The sequence below is a fragment of the Lissotriton helveticus genome, chromosome 4_1 (genome assembly GCF_964261635.1).
Source record: "Lissotriton helveticus chromosome 4_1, aLisHel1.1, whole genome shotgun sequence".
In the NCBI taxonomy this organism is placed as follows: domain Eukaryota; kingdom Metazoa; phylum Chordata; class Amphibia; order Caudata; family Salamandridae; genus Lissotriton; species Lissotriton helveticus.
The window spans coordinates 496108082-496133805 of NC_136063.1; the positions used below are offsets into that span (position 1 = coordinate 496108082).

The 25724-nt window shown below is 44.1% G+C and overlaps 1 protein-coding gene across 6 annotated transcripts in view; it reads right to left on the reverse strand.

The window, feature by feature from the left end:
• Positions 1-445: 445 nt before the first annotated feature.
• LRRCC1 (leucine rich repeat and coiled-coil centrosomal protein 1) overlaps positions 446-25724 on the reverse strand; it is a 481085-nt gene continuing 455806 nt past the window's right edge. For 5 of the 6 annotated variants that reach the window (XM_078687090.1, XM_078687091.1, XM_078687088.1 and 2 more), the window contains one exon: positions 979-1243. In XM_078687090.1, coding sequence (XP_078543216.1) covers positions 1121-1243 — 123 coding nt within the window. In that variant the 3' untranslated portion in view covers positions 979-1120. Of the gene's footprint in view, positions 1244-25724 lie in introns of all 6 variants that reach the window. The other variant, XM_078687089.1, reaches the window with a different exon arrangement.

Here is a 25724-nt window from a genome sequence, read left to right on the forward strand (position 1 = left end):
AGTTTAGCACTATCTCCCCCACACCCTCAAAAATGAACTTAATCTCTATGTAAACTGTCAATGTTTTCAAACCGTGTGAGCACTTATCTGTTGCATATGTGCTAGCAAGGCAACAAACATCACTTTTTTGATTGGTACTAATGTCTCGAGACATGTCCTTGGTATAAACACTCTAAATAAAAAATACACACATTTTATCACCTCTAGCAATAAAAGAGTCAAGTTGTAGAAACATTCGGATCCACGTTCGACTTACAATTTGATTTAGTACTGTACCATGAAATGTTTTCCTACATTAACAATTATAAAACTAATGGGCATGATGCCATAAGAAACCTACAAAAGGTGTCAGATTGGCTTATACAGGCATGTCAAGTGCTAAAGCTCTCCACTAAGGTTTTTGGCTACAGTACTACAAGAAGTTTGTGACAATCACAAAGAGCAGTACGACAAATGGCAAATAATTTATTAAGAAAATAAAATAGGTGTTACATACCAATGTACATGTTTGAATAAATAACTATAAAACAATCAATACATATCCACATTAAAAATCGAATTATTCTTGGTTAAAACATATTTAGAACTGTACAATTATTTTTCACAGGTTATCCCACATATATGTACATATTTATACAGAACAATTTGAATTTTCAAGCCCCTGATCACATTACGCAATTAATCAAAGTTAACATTTAATAAGACATGCCTTATAATTCTGACATTGTTCTTAGAGCCCTTATATCCCTAGGTGTATATATGTAATCAAAATCGCTCTTGAAATACTACATTTTAACGATGATTAACGTATTAGAAGGCTATAAACTATTGTTAGTTAATTGCCTGCTGTGCGATGATGTGCCAGACCTGAAACCAATGGCTCATAATAACGGAAAGGGCAATTGAGAGCAATTAATGAAAACCAGCAGTAAGTCAATACCAGACTATAATGGCAGTAGACAAGAAAACCATGTCAGCTTCATGTCCCTGCCACTAAGCTTAGAATGCAAACAGAAAACAGTTGTTAGTGTCTACACTCTAAGCTTTCTGATTGGCTGAGTGAATCCCAGCACCCAATATCATGTGTTGATGGAAGTTCTATATCATAAATTCATCTCCATCAGAGATCTTGCTGAATGTCACTTAAAGCACTGGTAAGCCTTTTGATTTTCTCCTCCATTGCCCTCTTGCTATGGGCTGTTTCACGCAGAAGTTGACGCATTTCTTCTTCTACTTGGTAAACCTAGATTAAGATTGAAATAGCATATCATTAAGGCACATCGTGCTACCAGAGTCTGCTCAGCTAACTTTTCTATTTTGCTAGTCATCTTTACATAAAGGAGCGTAGAGGTAACGAGACAGTGTTGTATTGAAAAGAACTGAGAATAAAGCCACATCTCTAGCTCAATCACGCACTCTTACAATAACAACTTTAATATGTACAAACTCCGATATCAAAACTTGTTAAGGAGGCAAGATACATAGCAGCCGAGTATTTCTAGTTAATTTGTTCCATCGCAAATACTGGTTTAAGTAGTCTGACATTTCATTCTCAGTCCTTTATGGACATTGTAGTTATTCATGCATTTCCTTAAATTGGGCTTTAATGCAAATCCAGACACACATTTTGCTAGATGAGGAACTCAGCAGAATATTTTTTCCAGGAGTTGCATTATTGCAAAATATGAAGAAACGTATTAATAGCACATGAACTATACCGATAACCAGTAAGAGTTGCACTGAAACAAAATGTGAAAGAATGCATAACTATACAAACAATTAACACAACCATAGTTCATTTGTATGTGAACATAGTTAGCCTTTCAAGCAAATGACTGGCGACTCCAATCAAGAAGAGGCGAAAGAAAGCACGGTGTCCTCGGTCTGGAGGTGTTTCTCATCCACCCAATGGGAATGCCAAAGCGTCTGGCTTTAAAGGAATTCTGTACGGTAATGTGAAGAATTACAAGTAAATAACATGGGAATGGAATGTATCTGTGTGGAAGCAAATAACTGTAGAATGATATTGGTGTAGGATAAACGGTCAGGTGACAGTTGCACTGTCAAGCTGGACCTAAACATTTGTGTAGGTTAATAACTGCCCTCCATCCATCTGTGCTGCTGCCAAGGGAAAACACTATAAATTATCTAGTTCTCTAAGAAACGTTAATAGCACTACAATGGCGTGTAGGTGCCCCTGAAAATTCCAGCTCAGGCAGCTGGAAAAATAAACAAACTGCTGTGTGGAGAGCAAAAACTTTTTGGTGGAAGCACACAACTTCTTTCCAATCAAAACATTTTATCCTGGTTTGAAACATGTGGGCGGAGCTAAACCCCCCCTCTCAGGATGCTCACACCATTGTTTGGCCACAGCTGCGCTGTCATGTCAGACCATAAAAATGTAAATGTAGGGAAAGTGGCCAGCAAAAGTTTGTGAGCATGAACTGGTAAATCAGGAAATAAAGAGAATGATATGCTATCACTCGGAGTGCAAAATGCATGTATTGTAATGGGCCAGAACACCAACAGGAAACTAGTTTGTGCAAAATTAATAACTGTGCCCCCTTGTGACTAATTTGCGACAAACCTCGGAAAAATGCACTACCACATTAAGGCTTTCATCCTGCAAAATATATTGCACATTAGTTGGGGGAAGAAGAGAACTTTACAAATAGGGCGGCTAAAATAATAAGTCCTTTGTTTTAACATGGCAATCAACATATGCACCATTAGCCACAAAAACTATCTGATTAAATGAACAAACTGGCATCCATGCTGTTCTAGGATCCAACTGGTGCCTTTTGCTGGTTTGATGTATATTTTTTCAGCCTTTAAAGTTGATGAGTAAAACCCAACGTGGCCAATGAGCATGCACGGGGTCTGTATATTTTAGTTCATGTTTGCATACAACATTAAAATGCCTCAAACACAAAAAAGGGGACATGGCTAGAATCAGTGAAACATTTTCTGTGGGGAGCCATTTTGATTCCCCCATATTGGACTATGGACTACTTACATCAAGATGTTCTGAAATTAAAATAAGGTAAACATAAATCGGATGTTTAAACTTGTTTAAAATGACAATGTCAGTGAAAATTAGTGCACATGGTTTAGCAATGTTTGCCTAAATCAGGAGGACGTGGGGAGGGAGGGGTGGAAGAAGGAGCATAACAATGTATTATGCATAAGTAGGTGGGTCATGGCCAACCCACTTACTCTTCGATTTAAAACAAACAACAACAAAAAACGCCCTTCACCCGATACCCTCGTATGACTGGCCAGGGCCTGGTGTGGTTACAAACAACTGGGCCCTGCCACAAATGCTGAGTGTAAAATATAAGTCTTGTCCACTCCAGCAAAGTTACAGGGATGCTTCATTTGACCTGCTCCTCACCCTCCCCTTAATGCTGCCCCGGTCTTGCCCAACAGTGAGGATGGGGGAATCCTTTGCCCTTCACTCTATAGTCTTGCCTAAGCAGCCGAGAAGCCTCTGTGCTGAATTATGGCATTTGCAGACCACTTGCTATCCCTATGGGTGGCACTGAAGTGTTATCCATAAGGGGAGCCTGCTACATAGTGTGGCTGGAAGTGTGTTGTCCTTGCTTTGTGCATATGTGGAAAGTGCTTTCACATTGTTTGTGATGACCTCCACATCAGCAAGGATGTGGAGGACACAGCAGAAAAATTTCAATTATGTATGATACAGGTTAGCCAATGGATGGAAAGAAACTGTCTAAAGCTTAATGGAGACAAAAGTGAGGTGATGATATTAGGGGGTGACACAAACATCTGGTCGCCCGCTTGGTGGCCTAATGACCTGGGTAGATGCCCTAGTTCATCAGAAAAAGTGAGGAATCCGGGCGTCATTCTTGACACCAATCTATCTTTTGAAGCCCAAGCCAGCAAGCTGTCATCAACACTCTGGTATATTTTAAAAATGATAAAAAAGATACTGCCTTATCTACCACAGGATTCGCGTAAGAAAGTAGTGACAGCTTTAGCTTTGTCAAGACTGGATTACGGAAATGGTCTATATGCCGGAGCCAGGACAAAAATCATAACTAAATTACAACGTCTGCAGAATGCAGCAGCCAGACTGGGTTTAGGCATACCTAAGTTTGAACCAATCAGTCACAAACTAAAAACCCTACATTGGCTGCCAATTGAAAAAAAAGGGTGACATTTAAATCACTCTGCCTGACCTACAAGGCACTTCAGGGAACAGGATCACAATTTTTGAGATCGCATTTAAAAATATATGAACCTTCTCAGATCCGGCCAATTAAAGCTAATTAGTGTCCCCAGATTTAGACGAGCTAACTGGGGTGGAAGAAGCTTCCTTGTACATGCAGCACGAACCTGGAATCAGTTGCCCCTCGCCATAAAAACTTGCCCATCTCTGGAATCCTTCAGAAAGGAAGTAAAAACATGGCTATTCTCTGTACAGCTCTAGAAACCGTTACCAAGAGATGAGGATCTGTCATGGCGCCAAGACGCCCACGGGCATTCGCGCGCTCTACAAGTTGACAAATCAAATCAGAAAGAGCAATTATTGTGCATCGCCTAGCAGTGTGATGGATGAGGAAGTGTGAGGGATAGATGTGCATTTTTCTTTTTTATAGTTTGTGGCATGTTGGCGGGCCCTATTAGCTGAGCAGGTCCCTTTATTGCGATGTCAGTTTTTAGGTCGAGCCTAAACAGTGCTTGCACTGTAGGAGATAAAACTAGTTACTTACCTGTACACTATGGTTCTCCAGTATTATCTTTCATAGATTCACATGCTTGTATCTTCCCCGTCGTCATGGTGGGAGTCTCCCGGTAAAAGAATAACCATAGCAGTAGAAGAAAAAACTGCCTGGAAACCATAGAGTAGTAAAACAATAGGCAACCTCTCCTCATTATGTGGTCCAAACTACAGCCAATCAGCTACCAGCACCAGCCTACACCATTCCCAGCAGAGCCACCATACCTCAGATTTCCAACAGCCCAAGAGTGAGCTTTGTAAGAAACCTGAGATAAAGGTGGTCTACCTAGAAGAAACGGGGAGGTGGGCGAGCACATGTGAATCTATGAAAGATAATACTGGAGAACCATAGTGTACAGTTAAGTAACTAGTTTTTTCTCCAGTATTGTATCTTTCATATATTCACATGCTTGTATCAGAATAGATAGCAGTCCTTTTCTAAGAGCGTTTCTAGACAAGACCCCCTTTGTCTCAGGGCTCTGCGCTGTAAGCTCTCTCTCTTCTTCTTTTTTTTTTTTTTTTAAAAGACTCATTTAGAAAAATATGTAACAACTTTTGTCATTAAGAAACCTTTGTGTATAAACAACATTACAGAAAAGTAATTCTAAATTTAAAAAACATGTACCTTATTTAAAAAGTGTGTCGTAGAACTGCTTGTCCCACTGCTGCATCTGCTTTCCATTCTGTGTCCAGACAGTAATGTTTGGTAAATGCATGGACATTTGACCAAGTTGCTGCTCTGCATATGTCTGGAAACGATACGCCTGCTTGCAATGCAGTTGAAGTTGCCATCTTCCGTGTATCATGAGCACGTACTTTTGTGCACAGAGGTTTTCCCGCTTTTTCTTGACAGAAGACAATGGCGGATGCAATCCAGTAGAGATGGAGGATCTTGAAAGAGCCAAACCTTTTCTAGGTCCTGAGTAAGCAATAAACAACTGATTTGATTTACGAAAAGATTTTGTCTTTTCAATGTAAAACTTAAGACATCTCCCAATGTCCAAAGTATGAAGAGCTTTCTCTGCCGCAGTGATAGGATTCTTGAAATAAGTAGGCAGGATCACTGGTTCATTTAGATGAAAGGAAGAAGATATTTTAGGGACAAATTTTGGATTAGTTCTTAGCAGCACCTTATCCGATCTGAATTGCATGAAGGGATCTTGAATTGAAAAAGCTTGAATTTCGCTGACTCTCCTGGCTGATGTGAGAGCAAGAAGTAATGCTACTTTCCATGAGAGAAATTGCAACTCAGCTTTGTGAATTGGTTCAAAAGGTGCTTTCGTGAGCTGTGACAAGACTATGTTAAGCTGCCAAGGAGGCGGAGGACGTTTAATAGGAGGACATTTCCTGAATAAGCCTTTTAGGAATTCTTTAATTAACCTTTGAGACCAAAGAGATTGACATCCTGGAGATCTACGGTATCTGGATGTTGCTTCCAAATGGACTTTAATTGAAGAATGAGAAAGTCCCGATCTGGCTAGTTGAAGCAGATATGGAAGTATTTGTTCCGGTGAGGAGGTAAAAGGATGAATCTTATGTGCAAGACACCAGTTACAGAATATTTTCCATTTTGCCATGTATGTCTTGTTAGTAGACATTGCTGTAGAACTTGCCAGGATTTCACGACATTCCTGAGGAATATCTAGTGACTGAAACTCATGCTCGAAAGGTTGCAAGCTGACAATTTTAGAGAGGTCAATTGCGGGTGAAGAACTTGACCCTTGTTCATGGAAATCAGAGTTTGGATTATCGGGAACTGTATACTGGGCTCCCCTGACAATTGGAGAAGTTCTGTGTACCAAAATTGCCTCGGCCAGGCTGGGGCTATTAGAATTATTTGTCAAGGTCCCGATCTCATCTTTCTCAATATCCTTGGAATTAGAGGAAAAGGAGGGAAAGCATAAGCAAACATCCCTGTCCATCGGAGATGAAGAGCATTCCCTCTTGAACCTTTCTGTGGGAATCTACTTACGTAATGTCTGCACTTTTTGTTGCTCTGAGTTGCAAACAAGTCCAAATTTGGTTTGCCCCATAGATGGAATATCCAATCTAGTTGGTCTTGATTCAGTTCCCACTCGTGGCAAATGGCGGATGATCTACTTAGCAAATCCGCTCTTGCGCTGTCTACCCCAGTAACATGCTCTACTTGCAGAGCTATGTTGTGACGAAGAAGCCAAGTCCAAATTTTGTGAGCCTGCGCAGAAAGGGGCTTTGATTTTGTGCCACCTTGCTTTCGAAGATAAAACATCGTCGTAGTGCTGTTGGTCCTCCCCAAGATCGATGAACCCTGAATTCTGGGAAGAAAAGCTTGAAGACCCAGGAAAACTGCTTTCAATTCCAAGAGATTGATGTGAAGTTTTGCCTCTTGCGGAATTAAATTTAAATGCCACGACCCCATTTAACTTTGACTCAACCTTAGTGGATCTGTTCCAGATTTTACATAACTACAGGAAAGCAAAAACGTCTAAATGTCAGCCAAATGTTGTGCCGATTCATCAAATAGTAACAAAAGTACTAGCAAATGAACACTTTGTTTACCCCTTTAAATTCTCCCTCTCCCTTTGATGGATCTCCATGAACCTGATAACCCAAACAGCAGTGTTTGCCAAATTAAGTGATGATCCATCAAACTGTGACAAAATTATTAGAACATAAAAAATTTCTTGATACCCCTCAACTTTAATCCTTCTCACTGGATATGCTCCTTAAGTAACACTTCTTCAGGTAGAACCTCTATCTAGACGCAGATTCCTCACCTTTTGAATATTCCCCAGGCGACCGACTAGATCTGGAAGCTTTTCAGCAGTACCTTTGCACGTCAGGAGCTGGCGCCATGGAGCTCCGTGCTGATGCCGTTCCGCTTGGGAAATGAGGTGCAGAGCATATATAGGCTCAATTCCTGTCCACTGATGCCAGCTGGTTTCGAATGGGTCCAAGCCCCCGGACACAGATTCCCCAAAAGCAAATTGGTGTGACCTGTGTGAGGATTCCTAGACTTGGGATCTTATTAATAGACAGAATTCAACCACGGAATGGGGAGGATGGGATCGTTGATAAGGAATCTGTGGTTGGAGTCTCTACCAAAATAAGCTTTACTGACGGTAAGTAACTAGTTATTCTGATAGAGACTTTTAACCACAGATTCCTCATCCTTCGAAAAGATACCAAAGCAGCACATATTTGAAGGTGGGTCAGTGGCAAGACTGCGACCAGAAAGCCCTGCAGGATAGAGAGGGGAAAATACCCCTCTCTGCAGACCTGAATGTTCAGACAATAGTGCTTCATGAATGCATGCAGGGACGGCCATGTAGAAGCCTGGCAAATATCCTAGACAGGGACTCCTCGTGCCAATGGCCCTGGTACAATGAGCACGCAGTCCATCTGCAAGCTGCTTTTTAGATAATGTGTAGCAGATCTTAACCAGACCCCCCAGGAAATAGCGGCATGGATTAGCTTTTGTAAAAATGCAGCGATTTCTACAAAAGTGCTGATTTCGCGGGCACTTATGTAAAAATCGTGGCATTTTTACAAAAGTGCCGATTTCGCTGCAAACTGTGAAATCGCGAAATCCTGGAGGGTCTGCTTAACAGAGCACAAGACAGAGAGAGATGGTTTCTTATGCACAGCCTTGCTTTTTTGCTCCAGAGAACCCCACAAAGGCCTGATCGTCCACCTGGTATTTTTTGCTACAACCAATATAAAAGCTGAAAGTTCTCTTTGGGCCCATACAGTGAGCCTCTCCTGCTCCTCAGGTTTAGGTTTAGGCGGAGCACAGAACATCGGTAAGGAGACGTTCGGACTGATGTGGAACAGTATCACAGCCTGTCTCAGGAGAAGATTTTTTACAAGGGTTGACACAGAGGGCCTGAAGCTCACTCACACACCATATAAATGTTATGGCGGCGAGGATCACTGTCTTGAGGGTGAGAAGACGCAAGGAGCAGGTGTGAAGTAGCTCAAAGGGAGTGCACATCAGAAATGTATGGGTCAAGTTAAGGTCCCACTGTGACATGACAAAGGGACAGGGAGGAAACAAATGTAAATCTTTCAAAAAGAGTATAATAATTGGGGCCTTAAACAATGAGGGCTGATCCGGACACCGTAAAAAAAAAGTTGAAAGAGCCAAATGGTACTCTTTAATTGTGTCCGAGAAAAACCTTGCTGGGGATGAGACAAAAAAACAACAGAATGTTGGACAATGTGGCCTGGAGGGGGTTGATCTGGTGGGTGCCCACAAATTTGACCCATCAGGCGTATACAGTTTTGTTGAGGATGTCTGGCTGCCACAATGACCTACCTCCACTGAATCTCCATGATCAAAGGTGGAGATTGTGAAGGGCCGGGTTCAGAACCCTGTCCTGAAGCTGAGACAGCAGGTGCTCCCGGATGGGTAGCCAGATTAGATGACACATGCTCAAGCCTAGGAATTTTGGATACCATACTCTCCATGCCCAATCCAGGGCCACTAGGATGAACTGGGCCTGGTCGTTGCTGATCTTCCTGAGAACTCGGGGAAGGAGTGGTATTGGCGGTAAGGCATAAAGGAGTACCGAGTTACACTCAAGATGGAACGGGTGTCCGAGCAAGACACACCTTGTAAGCCCCAACGTGCATAAGTGCTGAGATTGTGTGTGCTTGGAGGTGGCGAACTGATTGAGTCAAGGTTCTCCCCATTCCCAGGAGAGACCCTGTGCCACCTCCGGGTGCAACTGCTGCTCGTGATCCATCTGCCACCAAAGGCTGAGTTTCTCCACCCTGGCATTCAACGATCATGCCAGGTGTGTTCACCACCAGGAAAATTCTCTGGTGGCCCATCTGTTTCCGGGGGAGCAGGGACTATTGGCACAGGGTCAGTAAGCGCCGTGGGACCTACCCACAGTGGGACCTACCGCCCCCCTCCCCTCCCCCTCCTGTTGTTCTGGGTTTCACTAAAACTTTTTCAAACAATGGAGAATAACCAAGGCTTGTCGTTCAGTGACAACCTTGTTTCTGAAATACTTAGAACACCCTCTCTGTTAGATGCGGATGGAGGAGCCTCATCCAGTAGCCAAGGTAGTGACTGGAACACCATCACAACAATGAAAAGACAACTCATGAAAATCATCATGCACAGAGACATAATGACCGAATATCTGCACGCCAATATAGCTCCTAACAATCTCATCATCTCTAATACTCCAAGAATATTCCTGGAGGATAAACTATTTAAAGATAAATGGTCCCTGGAAGTGTACCGGGGAATTGTTGATGCTGATCATCAAAACAGCCAAACGTCTAGCAGACAAGGTCATCATTAAAATCACAGTGGCAGAAGGAGCCCTAAAAGCCAGCATTACCATTGCGTCTTTTAATTCCAAATTGGCAGAAATCAATAGTGAAATTGCAAATAATTAAGACTATCTAATGAGACAAAAAGGTTGCTAAATTACAAAAAGATATCTCTAAACTCAGCAAGGAAAAAAAATCAACCCATACCTGAAGGATGTCTACAACCCAGGAGTGGAAATTAACTCCTCGGATGACAGCTACACCTCATGAAGAAGGAACTACTCGACAGTACTGATAGTCGGGGCAGTCAACATCTACATCTATGAGCACCAATGAACATGACATGAGGTTCTGAAAATTACGAATTTGTTCGTACTCAGCCTCCATTTTGTGACCGCCGCCATTTTATGTTGCCCTCACTCAGGCAGCTTGGCGATCGCGATGTCTTTCTGTCGTTTCTGCCTTTGCGCGTCAGGTGGCTTCTCTGCTAATGTTTACTAGTGAGTGTCAGTGTCTGGCCGAGTACACTAATTCTTGTCTGAGCTGAGTAATCCCCGTCCGGACTAACATGTTGGTTCACACCATTGTTTCCTTTAGTTTATCTTATCTGCTGTCCTTCGCTACATGTCTCCTGCATTCTCCTGTTTCACGACTGTCCTCCTGCGACACACACCTGTGTGTTTCCCTTGCTCGTAAACTGAATAATGTGGATTCATTTGTAATTTACTTAAGAGGTCGAGTGACAAATGAGACCGGGAATTTGAGTTGCCTTAGTCTTAAAACATTGTTTCTAACGTTTGCCTATAGCTCATGCTCTTGTGAAATTGGCTTTTTACATTGTGTTGTACTGTATTTAAACCTGTGCGCCACGGAGTTAAGTGGCAGTCTCTTTTGAACCTCGTTGCATTGACGACTTCTAAGACCACTGTACTAGCTGCAGCTAATAAATACCATCTTCTACGCCAGAACGAAGAATCCGTGTCTCTGTATTTGATAAGGCAGGTGAACCCAGGGGATTTAGGCGTACCCTGCGCCGCCGGGCCCTAAGGCTGCGGTTCTCCAACAGGCGCCCAACGTGGGGCGACTTCAGCGGTAGCGGTTGAGCCTGAGGGTCGTGAGGAGCCCCACAAGAAAATTCTGGAGGAGGCGCACCACCTGATCGACCCCTGTATGTCGGAAGTGGACCGAAGGTCTTTGACAGCGCGGCTACTCCCCTCCGACGGCTGCTGACGACTGCTGCCCTGACTGTCGCCCTGCCTTGGACCCTTCTGATGACGTTTGGTAGAGTGAGACGATAGACGGACCTTCGCTGGTGTGGAACGATTCTTAGTTAAGTATTTGGTGGGTCGCTCCCACAGACCTTTGCTTTGTTTTGTTCTTTGGTATATTCAGGTATTGCAATCCTTGAAGCCAAGGGGTGAGTACGATTGTACTGTCTTACTGTTTTTCACCCCTTGTTGTTTGTGATCAGTCTAGAGAAGTAACGATGCCTGGACTGAGTAAGTTTAAGAGATTTTGTTGTTTAGGTTGTACGAGGGATTCCCAGTTGGAGGAATCGTGCCCGATCCCTCCAGTTGGAACTCCCACTTACGAGCTCTATTCGAAACATGGTATTGGTCTCATTACCTTTAACGAGACATAGGTCCGATATACGAAAAATAGTGGAGTTTTAAGATGGCCCCAAAATGGTAGCTTTGACCCCACTATACTGGATAATTTAGAACGATTTTGTTTAAAAGAAAAGCCCTATGTTTGACTCCTTTCGCCTTTGGCGTAAAGAAGCCAAACAGAAAGAAATTAGACAAGCAAAAAAGGATAAGAAAGCACAAGATATGTCGATTTTACAGGCTGCACAACAGCTTAAAGATAATGAAGAAGAAGGTGCGAAGGAGGTGTCAGAAAGACAACATCATATGGCGATAGATAGATGCTATCCAATGTTGCCTACTTCCTCCTCAGATAAACATAAGGAATTAGAAGATGACTTAATGACTTGTTTGCCGAGTTCCCCTCTGCCCTATGTGCAAAATGCTACCGCACCTCCGTTACCCCCTCCCGTTGCTCAGCAAGTGGTTGCTCTTTTGCCAATTGTTCAGCAACAGGCTCAGCCTGTCAATACTTCTTTTTCTGCTTCTGCTCCATCCTTGCAGTCTGTGATTCAGCCTCCGCCTTCTCCTGCTCCTCAGCCTGCTATGTTTCAGTCTCCGCTGCCTTCTACATCTGTCATGCCCCCTATTCTTCTGAAGAATTCTCCTACCTCACAGAGGAGGATAACGGATGCTGTTTCAAGTTTCCTTTCTCCTCTTATCGGGTCTTTCAATCTGTCTCCAGCTTTTTCTAGAGGACAATCTCGTTGTCAGCTTCCTCTTACGGACGAGAAAGTGGTTTTGGGTTCTCTCGCTCGTAGATGGATTGAGCAGGGATTAGAATACAGTACTGCAGATATTATGAGTAACTTCTATCAGTGGTCAGAACCTACGCAGAGATATGTTTTTAATATTATGTGTCAAACCCTTATTAAAGGTTGGGATGATATGGAGTCAGATACAGTTCCCTTGGAATTATTGAAATTACAGGTTGACTTCGATAAAGGCGTTATTGTAGGAAACGGGGTTGAAGAGGCAGTGAATAAACTCATTGCATTCCGCACTATGTTCTTGTCCTTGTCTGTTTCTGGAGTTAACACCGCTAACAAACAAGGTAGTAAGAATTATCCGATGCGTGAGGTTCCTCCTGTGTGGAGAGAAGCGGTGGTTGGCTTCCTGTCCCCGCTCATTTCCAGCGTATATGGGTCCATGAGTCCTGGAAGAGGTCTGAAGTTTTAGCGCTTAAGAGCACTCTTCCGGACCCTCGTAAGAATCCTGCTGGATACTATAAAGAATTGTCCCAAACAGTCGACGCTTGCATTATAAATTTGGCCGATGTCGATATGCTGTTCGGAAATGTGGTTCCGCAGGGTATATGGGCACGAATTCGCAAGGAAAATCACCTGGCTTTATTAGGTGGCGATTGGGCTGCTATTAGAGCCGCAGATGCAAATCAGGTAGGCGGTGCGAAGCCTGAGGATTTGATTACAGCTCTTCCAGGTAGAATAATTGAATTGATGAAGACAATGATGCCTGCAGTGCGAGTAAATTGGGATAAGCTGGCCGCGTGCAAGCAAAAGAAAGACGAAAGTGTCTCGGATTTCTTCACTCGTTTCGAAGAGACGTTTATAGACCACAGTGGTCAGGATTTGAGTGTAGAGGGTGGTCAGCGATTATTTGTGGATAAGTTTGTATATAATCTGCTTCCTGAGTTGTCGAACAAATTAAAGAGTTCTGAAAGTGCATGGGCTGTCTCTTCCCCTGCCAAAATATTGGCTACTGCACAGTATTATGAGAACAGAGATAAAGAGGAAAAGGAGAAACAAGAGAAGAAAAATAGAGATCTGAAAACAAAGGTTCTCTTGCAGCAGGCGTATCCGCCTCGCTCGAATCCAAATCAGCAGTCTTCCCAGTTCCAACAGCCCCCGCAGTTTCAGAGATTATTACAAAAGCCTGAGTATTATGTGCCGCGACCTTCGTTAGGCCCGAATCAATGTGCATATTGTAGGGAAGAAGGGCATTTTAAGAATAATTGTCCGGTTCTATTACAGCGTAATAATGGGATGTCTACTCCCCGTGGTCGTGGTAATTTTCAGACAGGATGTAGAGGACAGGGTGCGTCCTCTAAGGAGCAGCGATCTTTTCCTTCATCTACTTCGAATTATTTTGATCAACAGGCAGTTCCGTCCATACAATATTACAATTATGATTATTATGTTGAAAATGGAGTCGACGATTCTCAGATTGAATAGGACAGCCATGGACAAAGTGAGGGAGTTGTATTGATTCCTGTAGATCAAAATGGGCCATATGTTACTGTCAATACTATGGGCGTTTTAGAACCGTTTCTTTTGGATACTGGTGCGATGAGAAGTTCTATTATGCATTCTAAACTCCCTGGGGCACCTTTGTCTGGCTTTGTGAATACATCCGTGGGATTTTCTGGCGCCCCAGTCGGTAATCCGGTTTCTTGCCCGTCTCGATTGGCCCTTATGATTTTGAAACTTCACTCATCTTGACAAACTGGTTGTGGGGAAAATTTGCTGGGTTTGGATTTGCTAAAAAGACTGCATGCAACACTGTATTGTTCCCATTCTGGTGTGCATCTTACATTGGGGAAGAAACTGATGTCTCCCATACGTTTGTCTCGAGATCAGTTTCCACCTGAGTTGCTTTCTCTCTCGGAAAGTCTTTTGGGCTACGGGCCCCACAGGGTCCAAATGACGTGGGTCGTCTTGCGATCCCGCCGTATGTTGTTACAGTTAGAGAGAATGCTAGGATGCCACGTATTCCCCAATATCGTATATCAAGTGATGGGGAGAGAGCACTATTGGCTATTGTTGATGATTTTATTCGGAAAGGCGTGGTTGAAGAAACGAGAGGCAATGTTTGTAACAGTCCTGTTCTTCCGATTCTTAAAAGAACGGATCCCTCACAACCTCCTGTCTATCGATTTGTTATCGACCTGAGAGAGGTCAATAAAATAGTGGTACCACAGTTTCCTGTTGTTCCGGACATTACAGCCTTGTTAACGATGATCCCTGCTTCGGCAGCTTGGTTTTCAGTGATCGATCTTAAGAATGCTTTCTTTAGCATTCCTATAGCTGAGGAAAGCAGGGACATCTTTGGTTTCTCTTTAGGTGGCCGAAGTTTCCGCTTTAAGAGAGCTCCTCAAGGCTATTGTGAAAGTCCTTCTATTTACAGTAAAGCTCTCAAGTCTCAGCTTGATGCTTTTTCTTTGCCTCCTGGTGCTACGCTTATTCAGTATGTGGATGACTTACTGGTGGCTGCTGATACGGAAGATGTGTGTAAGAGTGCGACTGTTGCTTTGTTGCATCATTTGTCTGCTTTGAACCATAAGGTGTCACCCTCTATGTTGCAATATGCCCGCCAAGAAGTGACCTATGTAGGTCATCTCTTGTCGAAGGAGGGAAGGCGATTGACCCCAGAACGTATTCATGCTATTTCACAGATGCCTGTACCTACCACACAGAGAGAAGTGCGTGCCTTTTTGGGTATCACTTCTTATTGTAGACAATGGATTCCTAATTTTTCGCTCCTGGCGAAACCATTGCTGGCACTAACGTTGAAAGATACGCCCCATCCGCTCCCTTGGACGGATGAATGTCAGCAAAGTTTTGTTGATTTACGTACTGCCCTGTGTTCTGCTCCGGTGTTAGGGACCCCAGATTACAACAAGTCCTTCACATTATACGTTCACAAGAGAGAGGGTTGCGCATTGTCAGTCTTGACACAGCAATTCGGAGATAAACAAAGGCCGTGCGCCTATTTCTCCGCTACATTAGACCCAGTAGCTAAAGCTTTGCCCAGTTGTCTCAGAGCTACAGCAGCTGCCGCAATCTCTATTAGACAGTCTGCTGGATTAGTATTGGATAATACACTCATTGTTATGGTTCCACATGCAGTGGACACCTTGCTGAACAGAACTAAGACGCAGCATCTTACGAGTGCTCGTTTGTCTGGTTACGAGCTGACACTTCTAGCGAGTCATGTACACATTAAAAGATGTAACACGTTAAATCCAGCTACGTTGTTGCCCCTTCCAGATGAGAAAGATGATCGGGAGAAACATGATTGTTTTCTCCGAACGGAAGAAGAAACGAAGGGTAGAATTGATTTAAAGGACACTCCGCTCAAGGACCCGGATGGGACCCTTTGGGTGGACGGTTCTTGTTTTAAGCTCCCGAATGGAGAAACCACTTCTGCCTATGCTGTCACTACCTTATGCACTATTGTTGAGACAGCACGTATTGAACATAATTCAGCCCAAGCAGCTGAATTAATAGCCTTGACTAGAGCGTGTGTGTTGTCAAAGGGAAAGAGAGTGAATGTGTACACGGATAGTCAGTACGCCTTTGGCGTTGCACATAGTTTTGGCAAGTTGTGGAGGGAGAGAGGATTTTTCACTTCCCATGGAACAAAGATTCAACATGGCCAGTTAGTGACGGATCTTCTCGAGTCACTTACCTTACCTACACAAATAGCGATCATAAAGTGTAGTGCACATAAGAAAGTTACAGATGATGTGGGTCGTGGAAATGCATTTGCAGATGAGGTAGCAAAAACAACAGCTAGAAATATTGCTAGCCGAATGTATGTGGCAGGCCCTGCAAATTGGGTTAGGGAAGTTGGAATGTGTGAAGATACGATTGAGAGAGTGCAAACGATTCAGGGAGAGGCTACTGAGAAGGAATTGAGCACCTGGAAATTAAGTACGGGAATGTTAGACCAGATGGGCTGCTGGACAGAATTGTCGGAACATCAGCGATGGTTATTACCGGACGCTTATGTATTACCGGTTGTGACTATGGCTCATGGTCCAGCTCATATTAGTGCGAAGGGTATATGTAAGCTTTTGGCCCCGGTATGGCAGAATGAAGGAATTCCGAAATGTGCAGAAAATGTGGTTAAACATTGCATTGTTTGCCTAATGCATAATCCAGGAAAGGGTACCCCAACTCCAGCAGGTCATTTTGCTCCTCCGTCATATCCTTTTGAGGTGTTGCAGATTGATTACATTCATATGGATCGCTGAAACAACCTCAAGTATGTTCTGGTGGTGGTATGTGCCTTTTCCCGGTGGATAGAGGCCTACCCCTTGAAAGATAATACTGCTTGGTCGACTGATAAGGTGCTAATAAAGGAATTCTTCCCTAGATTTGGTTTGCCGCGCATTGTCTGGAGTGACAATGGAAGTGAATTTGTGGGGCAGATTATGCAGAAAGTCTGTTCTAGTCTCGGTATACGGCAAAAATTCCATGCGGCAAACCATCCACAATCAGCAGGTTTGGTTGAGTGTTACAATGGCACACTCAAACTGAAGTTGGCTAAGATCCAAGCTAGCACTGGTCTTGCTTGGCCTGATGCTTTGCCCCTAGCTCTTTTATCGACCAGAACTACTGTACACTCTCGTATGGGACTTAGCCCCTATGAAGTGGTATTCAGACGCCCGGCAAATGTTTGGGGTGTCCCTCGTCCCAAAAGATATTCTGACATACCATATCCTTTGTTAATTGACTATCTGCACGATTTGACTACTAAATTGAGTGTTATTCGTCAACAGGTGCAAAGTGTTTTGCCGGAAGCCTCCACAGACCCAGGTCACACGATTCGACCTGGAGACTGGGTCTGTGTGAAGAACTTTCAACGGACAAAGAATCTGGAGCCTCGCTGGTCAACCCCTACGCAAGTCCTGCTCGTCACTCGCACAGCTGTCAAAGTGGTGGGAAAGCGCAATTGGGTCTACGGCGTGCACTGTAAGAAAGTGCCACTGCCGTTGCCCTTTGACCAATGGATTCGTAGTGGTCTGAGAGAATCGGACACTGCGGCTATTCCTCATTTCGTTCCCTTCAGTGACGCTCAAATCTATGGGACTCAGTCAGAAAAAGCGGATGATGACATTCTTCAAGCTGCTGTGCCTTTGCATCGTCGGATAGATACTACCAATCCAGAGGCTTTATTCCAGGACCAGACTGTGCCGAGCAAAACGCGTTACAATTTAAGACCAAGAATTAATAAAACGAACTGAATTTTTTTTCGTGAACATTCTCCTATTTGAAGACACTTCTTTTCGAACTCTTCGTATTTTTCCTTCCTTGTTGATATAAATTTGTTTTAGTTATAGATGTGCCATCTGTCTCCGTCGCAGGGTCACGGTAGGAGTCTCAGACTGAAACCTGGTTTTTGACCTTTTAGTAAGTGGCTAGTGCCTCAGGTTTTACAGAAATAAATAGCTGAGTGATTAAGGAAGAGTGCCGTGAGCGACATTTTTTTTTAGACAAAGATGGATGGCGCTACAACCATAGATAGGGAAAACAGGAAGAAGGAAATGTGAATCAAGTACTGTAAATTACTGCGTATTCGCTTTGGCGTAACTGTGTGTTTTGATGGTTTTATGTATTTTATTAGCTTGCACAGGATGGATCGTTCATATTCTGCAAACCAGAAATGTTGATAATTCTACATCTTCTTTGCCTTCTCGTCTTTCTGTCCTTTCACATAAAATGCATACTCTACCCCCTCATGAGCAGATTAGGAGAGCCAAGGATATGAACAATACGTTCATTCAGATGTTGCACCAACATCAGTTGGCTATTAACATGACTGACTGTTGGGTGTGTGGTCTTATGCCACATAATGCGCAAAAGGGAATGCCATATCTGGTTCTTCCTTTTTCATATGAAGGTTCAGCTTGGGCTTATTTGACAATGTTTTCGGCCGCATACCATAACAGACTTAGAAGCCCTGTAAGAACTTCTGGGATCGAACTAGATTTTAGTCATAGTTCCCTGATAAAAGGCATAGTAATAATGGCTAAAATCGTAGAGAAGAGTAAGATTCCATTAGATGAGAGGAAAGCTTACGATGGATGGAATGTTACCGACTATGTCTCTATTCTTGGGGACAAGACTAAGAAGGGTGAGTCCTCTCCAGTATGGACTGTGCCCTATCAAGGTAATTTTTGTCTCCAATTAAATAGCAAGAAAAATGACATACAGCAGAAATGTGCATATACATATTTCTTTTCATCCCTTGATTTTCCTCCGTTGGTCCCGTCACAAGGAACATATTTTGTTTGCAATGACCGAGGCCATACTTGGCTTCCTTCCAATTTCTCTGGAACTTGCTACATAGCTTTTCTCCTTCCCCCTACATATACGGCTCCATCAGACCATCACAAAACTAGACATAGCAGAGGTGTAATTGATGCTAAAGACACGACAGAGCAAGAGAGAGGAGACTTCCTTAAAGGATTCCTTCCCTTTTGGGGTCCGATGATTAACAGTAGGCATATTAGGCAACTGGTTCGGGTGGTTGAGACCACTATTAGTGTTACTGCAGGTGTCCTAGGTAACATTACAGCAGAGCTTCAGGCTGACCGTCTTATGACATTACAGAATCGAATTGCTCTAGATGTTATCCTAGCAGATCGAGGTGGTGTCTGTAGACTGATTAGATCTAGTTGCTGCATTTATATTCCAGACGACGCTCCAGCAGTATACCAAGCCATTTCCAAATTGCACACGATCTCCGAGTCGATTCATCAAGACGAAGGAGATTGGTCTTTTATGGGATGGATCTGGTGAATATTGTCAACTTGGGGATGGAAGATCTTAACATTCATTGGAGCAATCTTAGCCGTCATATTCTCTTGTTGTGTGTGTGTGCAATGTGGTCCTGCAGTCTGTGGCCTGTTGGCTACTTTGTGTGTTCCATCATCTGCTACTCAGAAGACAGAGAATATTCGAATGATTGTGCAGCAACGACTTGAGGACCCTATGAACATCAGTGTTGACTCTGACTCAGATTAGCATGAGTTGGTTTGTCTTTGCCTGAGTAATGGCAAAAGGAGGGTCTGAGGTTCTGAAAATTACAAATTCGTTCGTACTCAGCCTCCATTTTGTGACCGCTGCCATTTTATGTTGCCCTCACTCAGGCAGCTTGGCGATTGCGATGTATTTCTGTCGTTTCTGCCTTTGCGTGTCAGGTGGCTTCTCTGCTAATGTTTACTAGTGAGTGTCAGGGTCTGGCCAAGTACACTAATTCTTGTCTGAGCGGAGTAATCCCCGTACGGACTAACATGTTGGTTCACACCATTGTTTTCTTTAGTTTATCTTATCTGCTGTCCTTCGCTACATGTCTCCTGCATTCTCCTGTTTCACGACTGTCCTCCTGCGACACACACCTGTGTGTTTCCCTTGCTCGTAAACTGAATAATGTGGATTCACTTGTAATTTACTTAAGAGGTCGAGTGACAAACGAGACCGGGAATTTGAGTTGCCTTAGTCTTAAAACATTGTTTCTAACGTTTGCCTATAGCTCATGCTCTTGTGAAATTGGCTTTTTACATTGTGTTGTACTGTATTTAAACCTGTGCGCCACGGAGTTAAGTGGCAGTCTCTTTTGAACCTCGTTGCATTGACGACTTCTAAGACCACTGTACTAGCTGCAGCTAATAAATACCTTCTTCTACGCCAGAACGAAGAGTCTGTGTCTCTGTATTTGATAAGGTGGGTGAACCCAGGGGATTTAGGCGTACCCTGCGCCGCCGGGCACTAAGGCTGCGGTTCTCCAGACATAGGGATATGGTCATTCGCCCTACCAGGGACCACCCATGTGGCAATACCTAAACTTACTGCCAGGCCAAAAGCCACAGTTTGCCCCTTATCAGCCACCACCTTTTTTAGGCAGAGCCAGAGGCAGAAAAAGGAGAGGCAGCTACAACCAGCAGAAGCAGGTACAGTGGAAGGATCAAGCACACCAACATATGGAATTGAGAAGCCACACGGAGAAGAAAAACGAATTGTTAATCTCTCTGAGAGACCGCAAACCGATGTAGAAAAAACAGTACTGAAACGAGGGTTGGGCTTTGTGCCTACTCCCAAAATTGACAACTTTCGTATCAACTGTGAACTCCAATTTATTTTTAGGAAAATACGCCTAAAAGCCTTTATTGGCAATCAAACTGATTCAGAGCAAACCCTCGACGTTCACCCCCAACGCTAGCATGGTACCATCTGAAGTCCTCACTTTTGAGAAGGCAGTCCTATAAGAGATTGCGGAGAAAAGCACCAATGCAGGATTTCAGAATACATCCAGATTGGAAACTGAGGCCATTAGAACATTGGCCAACGACACTACCATCATCATCAAAGAAGCAGAGAAAGGCGGCACCATTGTCATTATGTCCACCACCAACTACAGGACGGAATGCCTGCATCAACTACAGGACAGCAGATACTACACCCCCCTCCTGGAGGATCCTACTGCACGTCTCTTGACACAAATCAAATCATTTACAACATCTGCTCTTAACCAAGGATGGATCTAAAAAAATTAGCCAGAATTCCTTATCAATGACAACACCAGACTACCCTACTTTTATACTCTGCCCAAGATTCATAAGGGGGTACTGTCACCACCAGGAAGACCAATTGTGTCGGGCGTAGGGCCAGGATACTAGGGATGTCCTTTATTTAATTGAGGCCACCAACCTGGAGAAAGTGAAGGAATCTGCGGGGAGAAGTGTCCATCAGAAGCAGACATATATAAATTGGATAATGCAGATAGATTCCCATTCATTTGCTTGCCGAAATCTCATCTGGATTTGATATACTTTTGCAAAAACTCCTTTACAGAAGTCACTAAGGGAGAAGAAACCGTTACTGTCTATTTTGCGGCTCACTGGTAAATACTTCTTCATCTGAAGAAGTACTCTTTGTACCAACCAAATAGGCAGATACAAGTTTAGCGTGCAAAGTCATGAGTCTGGTAGGTCTCCTTTTTAACGATGGATGTTTAAAGGCTATAATTACTACTTAAATTGGGGATATGAAAATCACTAAAAGAAATTTCACCGCAAGAATGTGCAGTAAACTTTCCAAAGATATTCTAAACAAAATGTGTGAGCAGATTAAGACACGATTTTCAAAAGTCACAAAATCATTGCAAGCATTGAATATGAATATCAGCAGCCCTACATGCCAAGAACAGATGCATACTGGTAAGTAGCATATTCCGTTCGAGGCATGTGGGCTGCTGAATTCATATCTTGTGCATAGAATGTATAGCAGTCTCCCTTTTAGCGGTGGTTGCCCGTGCCAGCTGCGGCAGTCTGAAAAAGAGTCTTGAGAACAGCCTGTCCTACAGCTGCTTGCTGTTTGGAGTGTACATCTACGCAGTAGTGTTTGATGAATGTGTGTATGGTAGTCCATGTGGCTGCTCTACATTTGTCTTCTAGAGGAATGTTCCCTAGGAGAGCCACGGATGCCCCTAATTTGCGTGTTGAATGCGCTCTTGGGGGTACTGTTAATGTGCGTTTAGCTTTTTGATAACAAATTTGTATGCACTTAACAATCCACCTGGCTATACCTGAATTGGAAATGGGGTTGCCTTTGTGCTGTGGTGAAAAGGCAACAAACAGTTGTTTAGTTTTTCTGAAAAGTTTTGTCCTGTCTATATAGTACAGGAGAGCTCGTTTAACGTCTAGGGTATGCAGAGCTCTTTCTGCCACTGAATCTGGATTTGGGAAGAACACTGGCAGTTCTATAGCCTGATTGATGTGAAACTGAGAGACCACCTTTGGCATAAATTTAGGGTTTGTTCGTAGCACAACCCTATTTGAGTGAATTTGTATGAATGGCTCCTGAATAGTTAGAGCTTGTAGCTCACTTAACTCTTCTAAGGGAGGTAATTGCCACTAGAAAGGCCACTTTCCACGTTAGGAACTGTATCTCACATGGGTGTAGCGGTTCAAAAGGGGGTCCCATTAGTCTGGTGAGAACAATGTTCAAGTTCCAGACAGGTGAAGGTGGGTGTCGAGGAGGAATTACTCGTTTGAGTCCCTCCATGAAAGCTTTAATAGCAGGCACTCTGAAGAGGGAAAGGTGCTGCCTGTTCTGAAGATAAGCTGCCACAGCAGCTAAATGGATATGTATGGAACTGTAAGCCAGATTGCATCTGTGTAAATGCAACAGGTAGCATATGATGTTTTGAGTAGATGCGTCTAGCGTATTTATGTAATTATTGGAGCAATAGATGACAAACAGTTTCCACTTCGCCGCATAGCATGCCCTGGTAGTAGGTTTTCTTGCCTCTTTGATAATATTCATACAGTCAGGAGGCAAGTTCAGGTAACCAAACTCTATGACTTCAGGAGCCAGATCGCAAGGTGCAACTGTTGCGGATCTGGGTGCTGAATATCGCCATGGCTCTGCGTTAAAAGACTGGGTGTTAATTTTAGCCTTTGATGAGGCACCACGGAAAGTTCTAGGAACGTGGTGTACCATGGTTGCCTTGCCCACGTTGGAGCAACTAGGATGAGTGTCATGGAGTGTTGTCGCAGTTTCCGTGCCACTAGTGGTATGAGCGGGGCTGGTGGAAAAGCGTACGCAAATTTGCCTGACCAGTTCATCCATATCGCATTGCCCTGAGACTGCGGATGTGGAAATCTGGCGGCGAAGCTTTGGCATTTTGCGTTTTCTTTTGTGGCGAATAGGTCTATCTCTGGGTGACCCCACTGCTGGAAGTACGGGTGCAGCACTGAGGGATGGATCTCCCACTCGTGCATCTGGTGGCTGTGTCTGCTGAGCAGATCCGCCATCTGGTTGTCCTTGCCTGGGAGGTGTTCCGCCATGAGGAAGATGTTCCTCTGAATGGCCCACTTCCACATGCTTTGCGCTAGATGGGACAACTGCGGAGAGTGTGTCCCTCCCTGTTTCTGTATGTAGTACAAGGCAGTCATGTTGTCCGTCCGGATCAACACGACTTTGTTGCACAAATGTACTTTGAACGCCTTCAGTGCCATGAAGATTGCCATCAGTTCCAGCAGGTTGATGTGCATCCTTCTCTGTTGGGTTGTCCACAGCCCCTTGACAGTGTAATGGAGGACATGCGCTCCCCATCCCAGGAGAGATGCGTCCGTAGTGAGCACTATTTGTGGTACAGGCTCCTGGAACGGTCGACCCTTGCAAAGGTTTTGTGGGTTCCACCAATGCAGAGAGTTGTATGCGCGACCGGTCACCAACACTAGGTCTTTCAATTGTCCATGAGCCTGGTTCCACTGCTGTGCTAGGCACTCCTGAAGCGGACGCATGTGTAGTCTTGCGTGGGGGACTATGAATATGCAGGAGGCCATCATGCCTATCAACTGCATAAATACCCGTGCTGGGAGCGAGTGTTGGGGTCTGAATCCCTGGATCAGCGATTGAATGCTGTTGATTCTTGCTAAGTTTGGCTGAGCCTTTGCTGCCAGAGGGTTTATTGTCGCTCCCAGGTACTGTTGTACGTGGGCGGGCTGGAGATGAGACTTTGTGTAGTTTAATGAGAATACGAGGCTGTGGAGGAGGTGAATAGTGCGGGACATGTGGTCGGCACATTGCTGGGCTGACTTTGCTTGGATAAGCCAGTCGTCCAGATACGGGTAGACGTGGATGTTGTTCCTCCGCAGGTGCGCCGCTACTGTCGCTAGGCACTTGGTAAACACCCTTGGGGCAGTTGTTACCCCGAAAGGCAGTACTTTGAACTGGTAGTTCTTGTTTTGTATGGTAAACCTGAGATACTTCCTGTGCGCTGGATGTATCGGTATGTGGAAATACGCATCCTTTAGGTCTAATGTTGCGAGGAAGTCTCCCTAACGTAGTAATGGTAGAACCTGCTGTAAAGTGAGCATGTGAAAATGTTCTGACAAGATGTATTGGTTTAGGAGCCTGAGGTCTAGTATAGGTCTGAGAGACCCGTCCTTTTTGGGGATTAAGAAGTACAGCGAGTACACCCCTGTACCCTGTTGCTCTATAGGGACGAGTTCTATGGCCCCTTTTTACAGCATGCTGATAACCTCCTGCTGCAATAAGTCTATGTGCTCTACGGACATAGGACGGTGTCTTGGGGTATGTTGGGTGGAGTGGACGTTAGCTCTAGACAATAGCCGTATTGAATAAGTTGCCTCACCCACCTGTCTGTTGTAATGCTCTCCCAGACTGATAGGAACTGTTGTAATCGTCCCCCGACCGGTGTTATATGGTCCGGGGGCAGTGAGAAGGCGTCACTGTTTAGTATTGGTGGAGGATCTGGTGTTGTTATTCCCTCGTCCTCTACCTTTGTTGCTGTTGCCACGGTAACCACCTCTGTTGTTTTTATTATAGGTGGTTTGCGTGCTCCCTTTACTGTATGGGGTCTGCTGTGATGCCTGGCCTCGTGTAGCTCCTCTGTTACCGGAGCGGCGAAAGGAACCGCCTCTGAATTGTTGTGACTGCAAGGCACCCATGGATTTGGCTGCTTCAGTGTCCTTTTTTATTTTTTCTAATATTGTGTCCACATCAGGACCAAATAAGAAATCAGGGTTTACAGGCTGATTTATTAATGTGGTTTGAATCTCTTGTTTGAACCCTGAGATGCGCAACCAAGCATGCCTTCTGAGCATGACACTTGTGTTGATGGCCCTGGCTGCAGTGTCTGCTACATCTAGTGCACATTTATTGGATGCGTTGGATATTAGTTTCCCTTCCTGTATGAGAGTTTCCGCACCTTCCTTGTAGGCATCAGGCAAATGTTGTAGCAGTTGCTCTAATGTGTCATAATGTGCCCTATCGTATCTGGCTAATAGGGCCTGTGTGTTGGAAATTCTCCAGATGTTAGTTGCTTGAGCAGCCACCCGTTTACCAGAAGCTTCTAATACTTTAGATTCTTTGTCTGGAGGGGGAGCATCACCAGTAGTTTGGGAGTTGGCACGTTTCCGAGCATTGGATACCACCAAAGAGTCCAACGGCAGCTGTCCCCGAATGTATGTAGGGTCCACAGGCGCCGGTCTGTATTTTCGTTCAATCCTGGGGTTAACAACCCTTGCTCTTGTGGTTTCCTTGAAAATGTCTCCAGCGTGTTTGAGGACCCCCTTTAACATTGGCAATGTCTTAACTGATTTCTCTGAAGTTGAGAAAGTGTCAAACAAGAAATCCTCCTCAATTGGGTCAGCATGCATGTCCACATCATGATTTTGTGCTGCCCTCTCTATTAACGCGTTAAACGCTGCTGTATCCTCTGTTGGCGAAGTTTTTACAGGGTAAAAAGGAGTATCAGGGATAGGTTGTGACTCCCCCTGGTCAATAGGA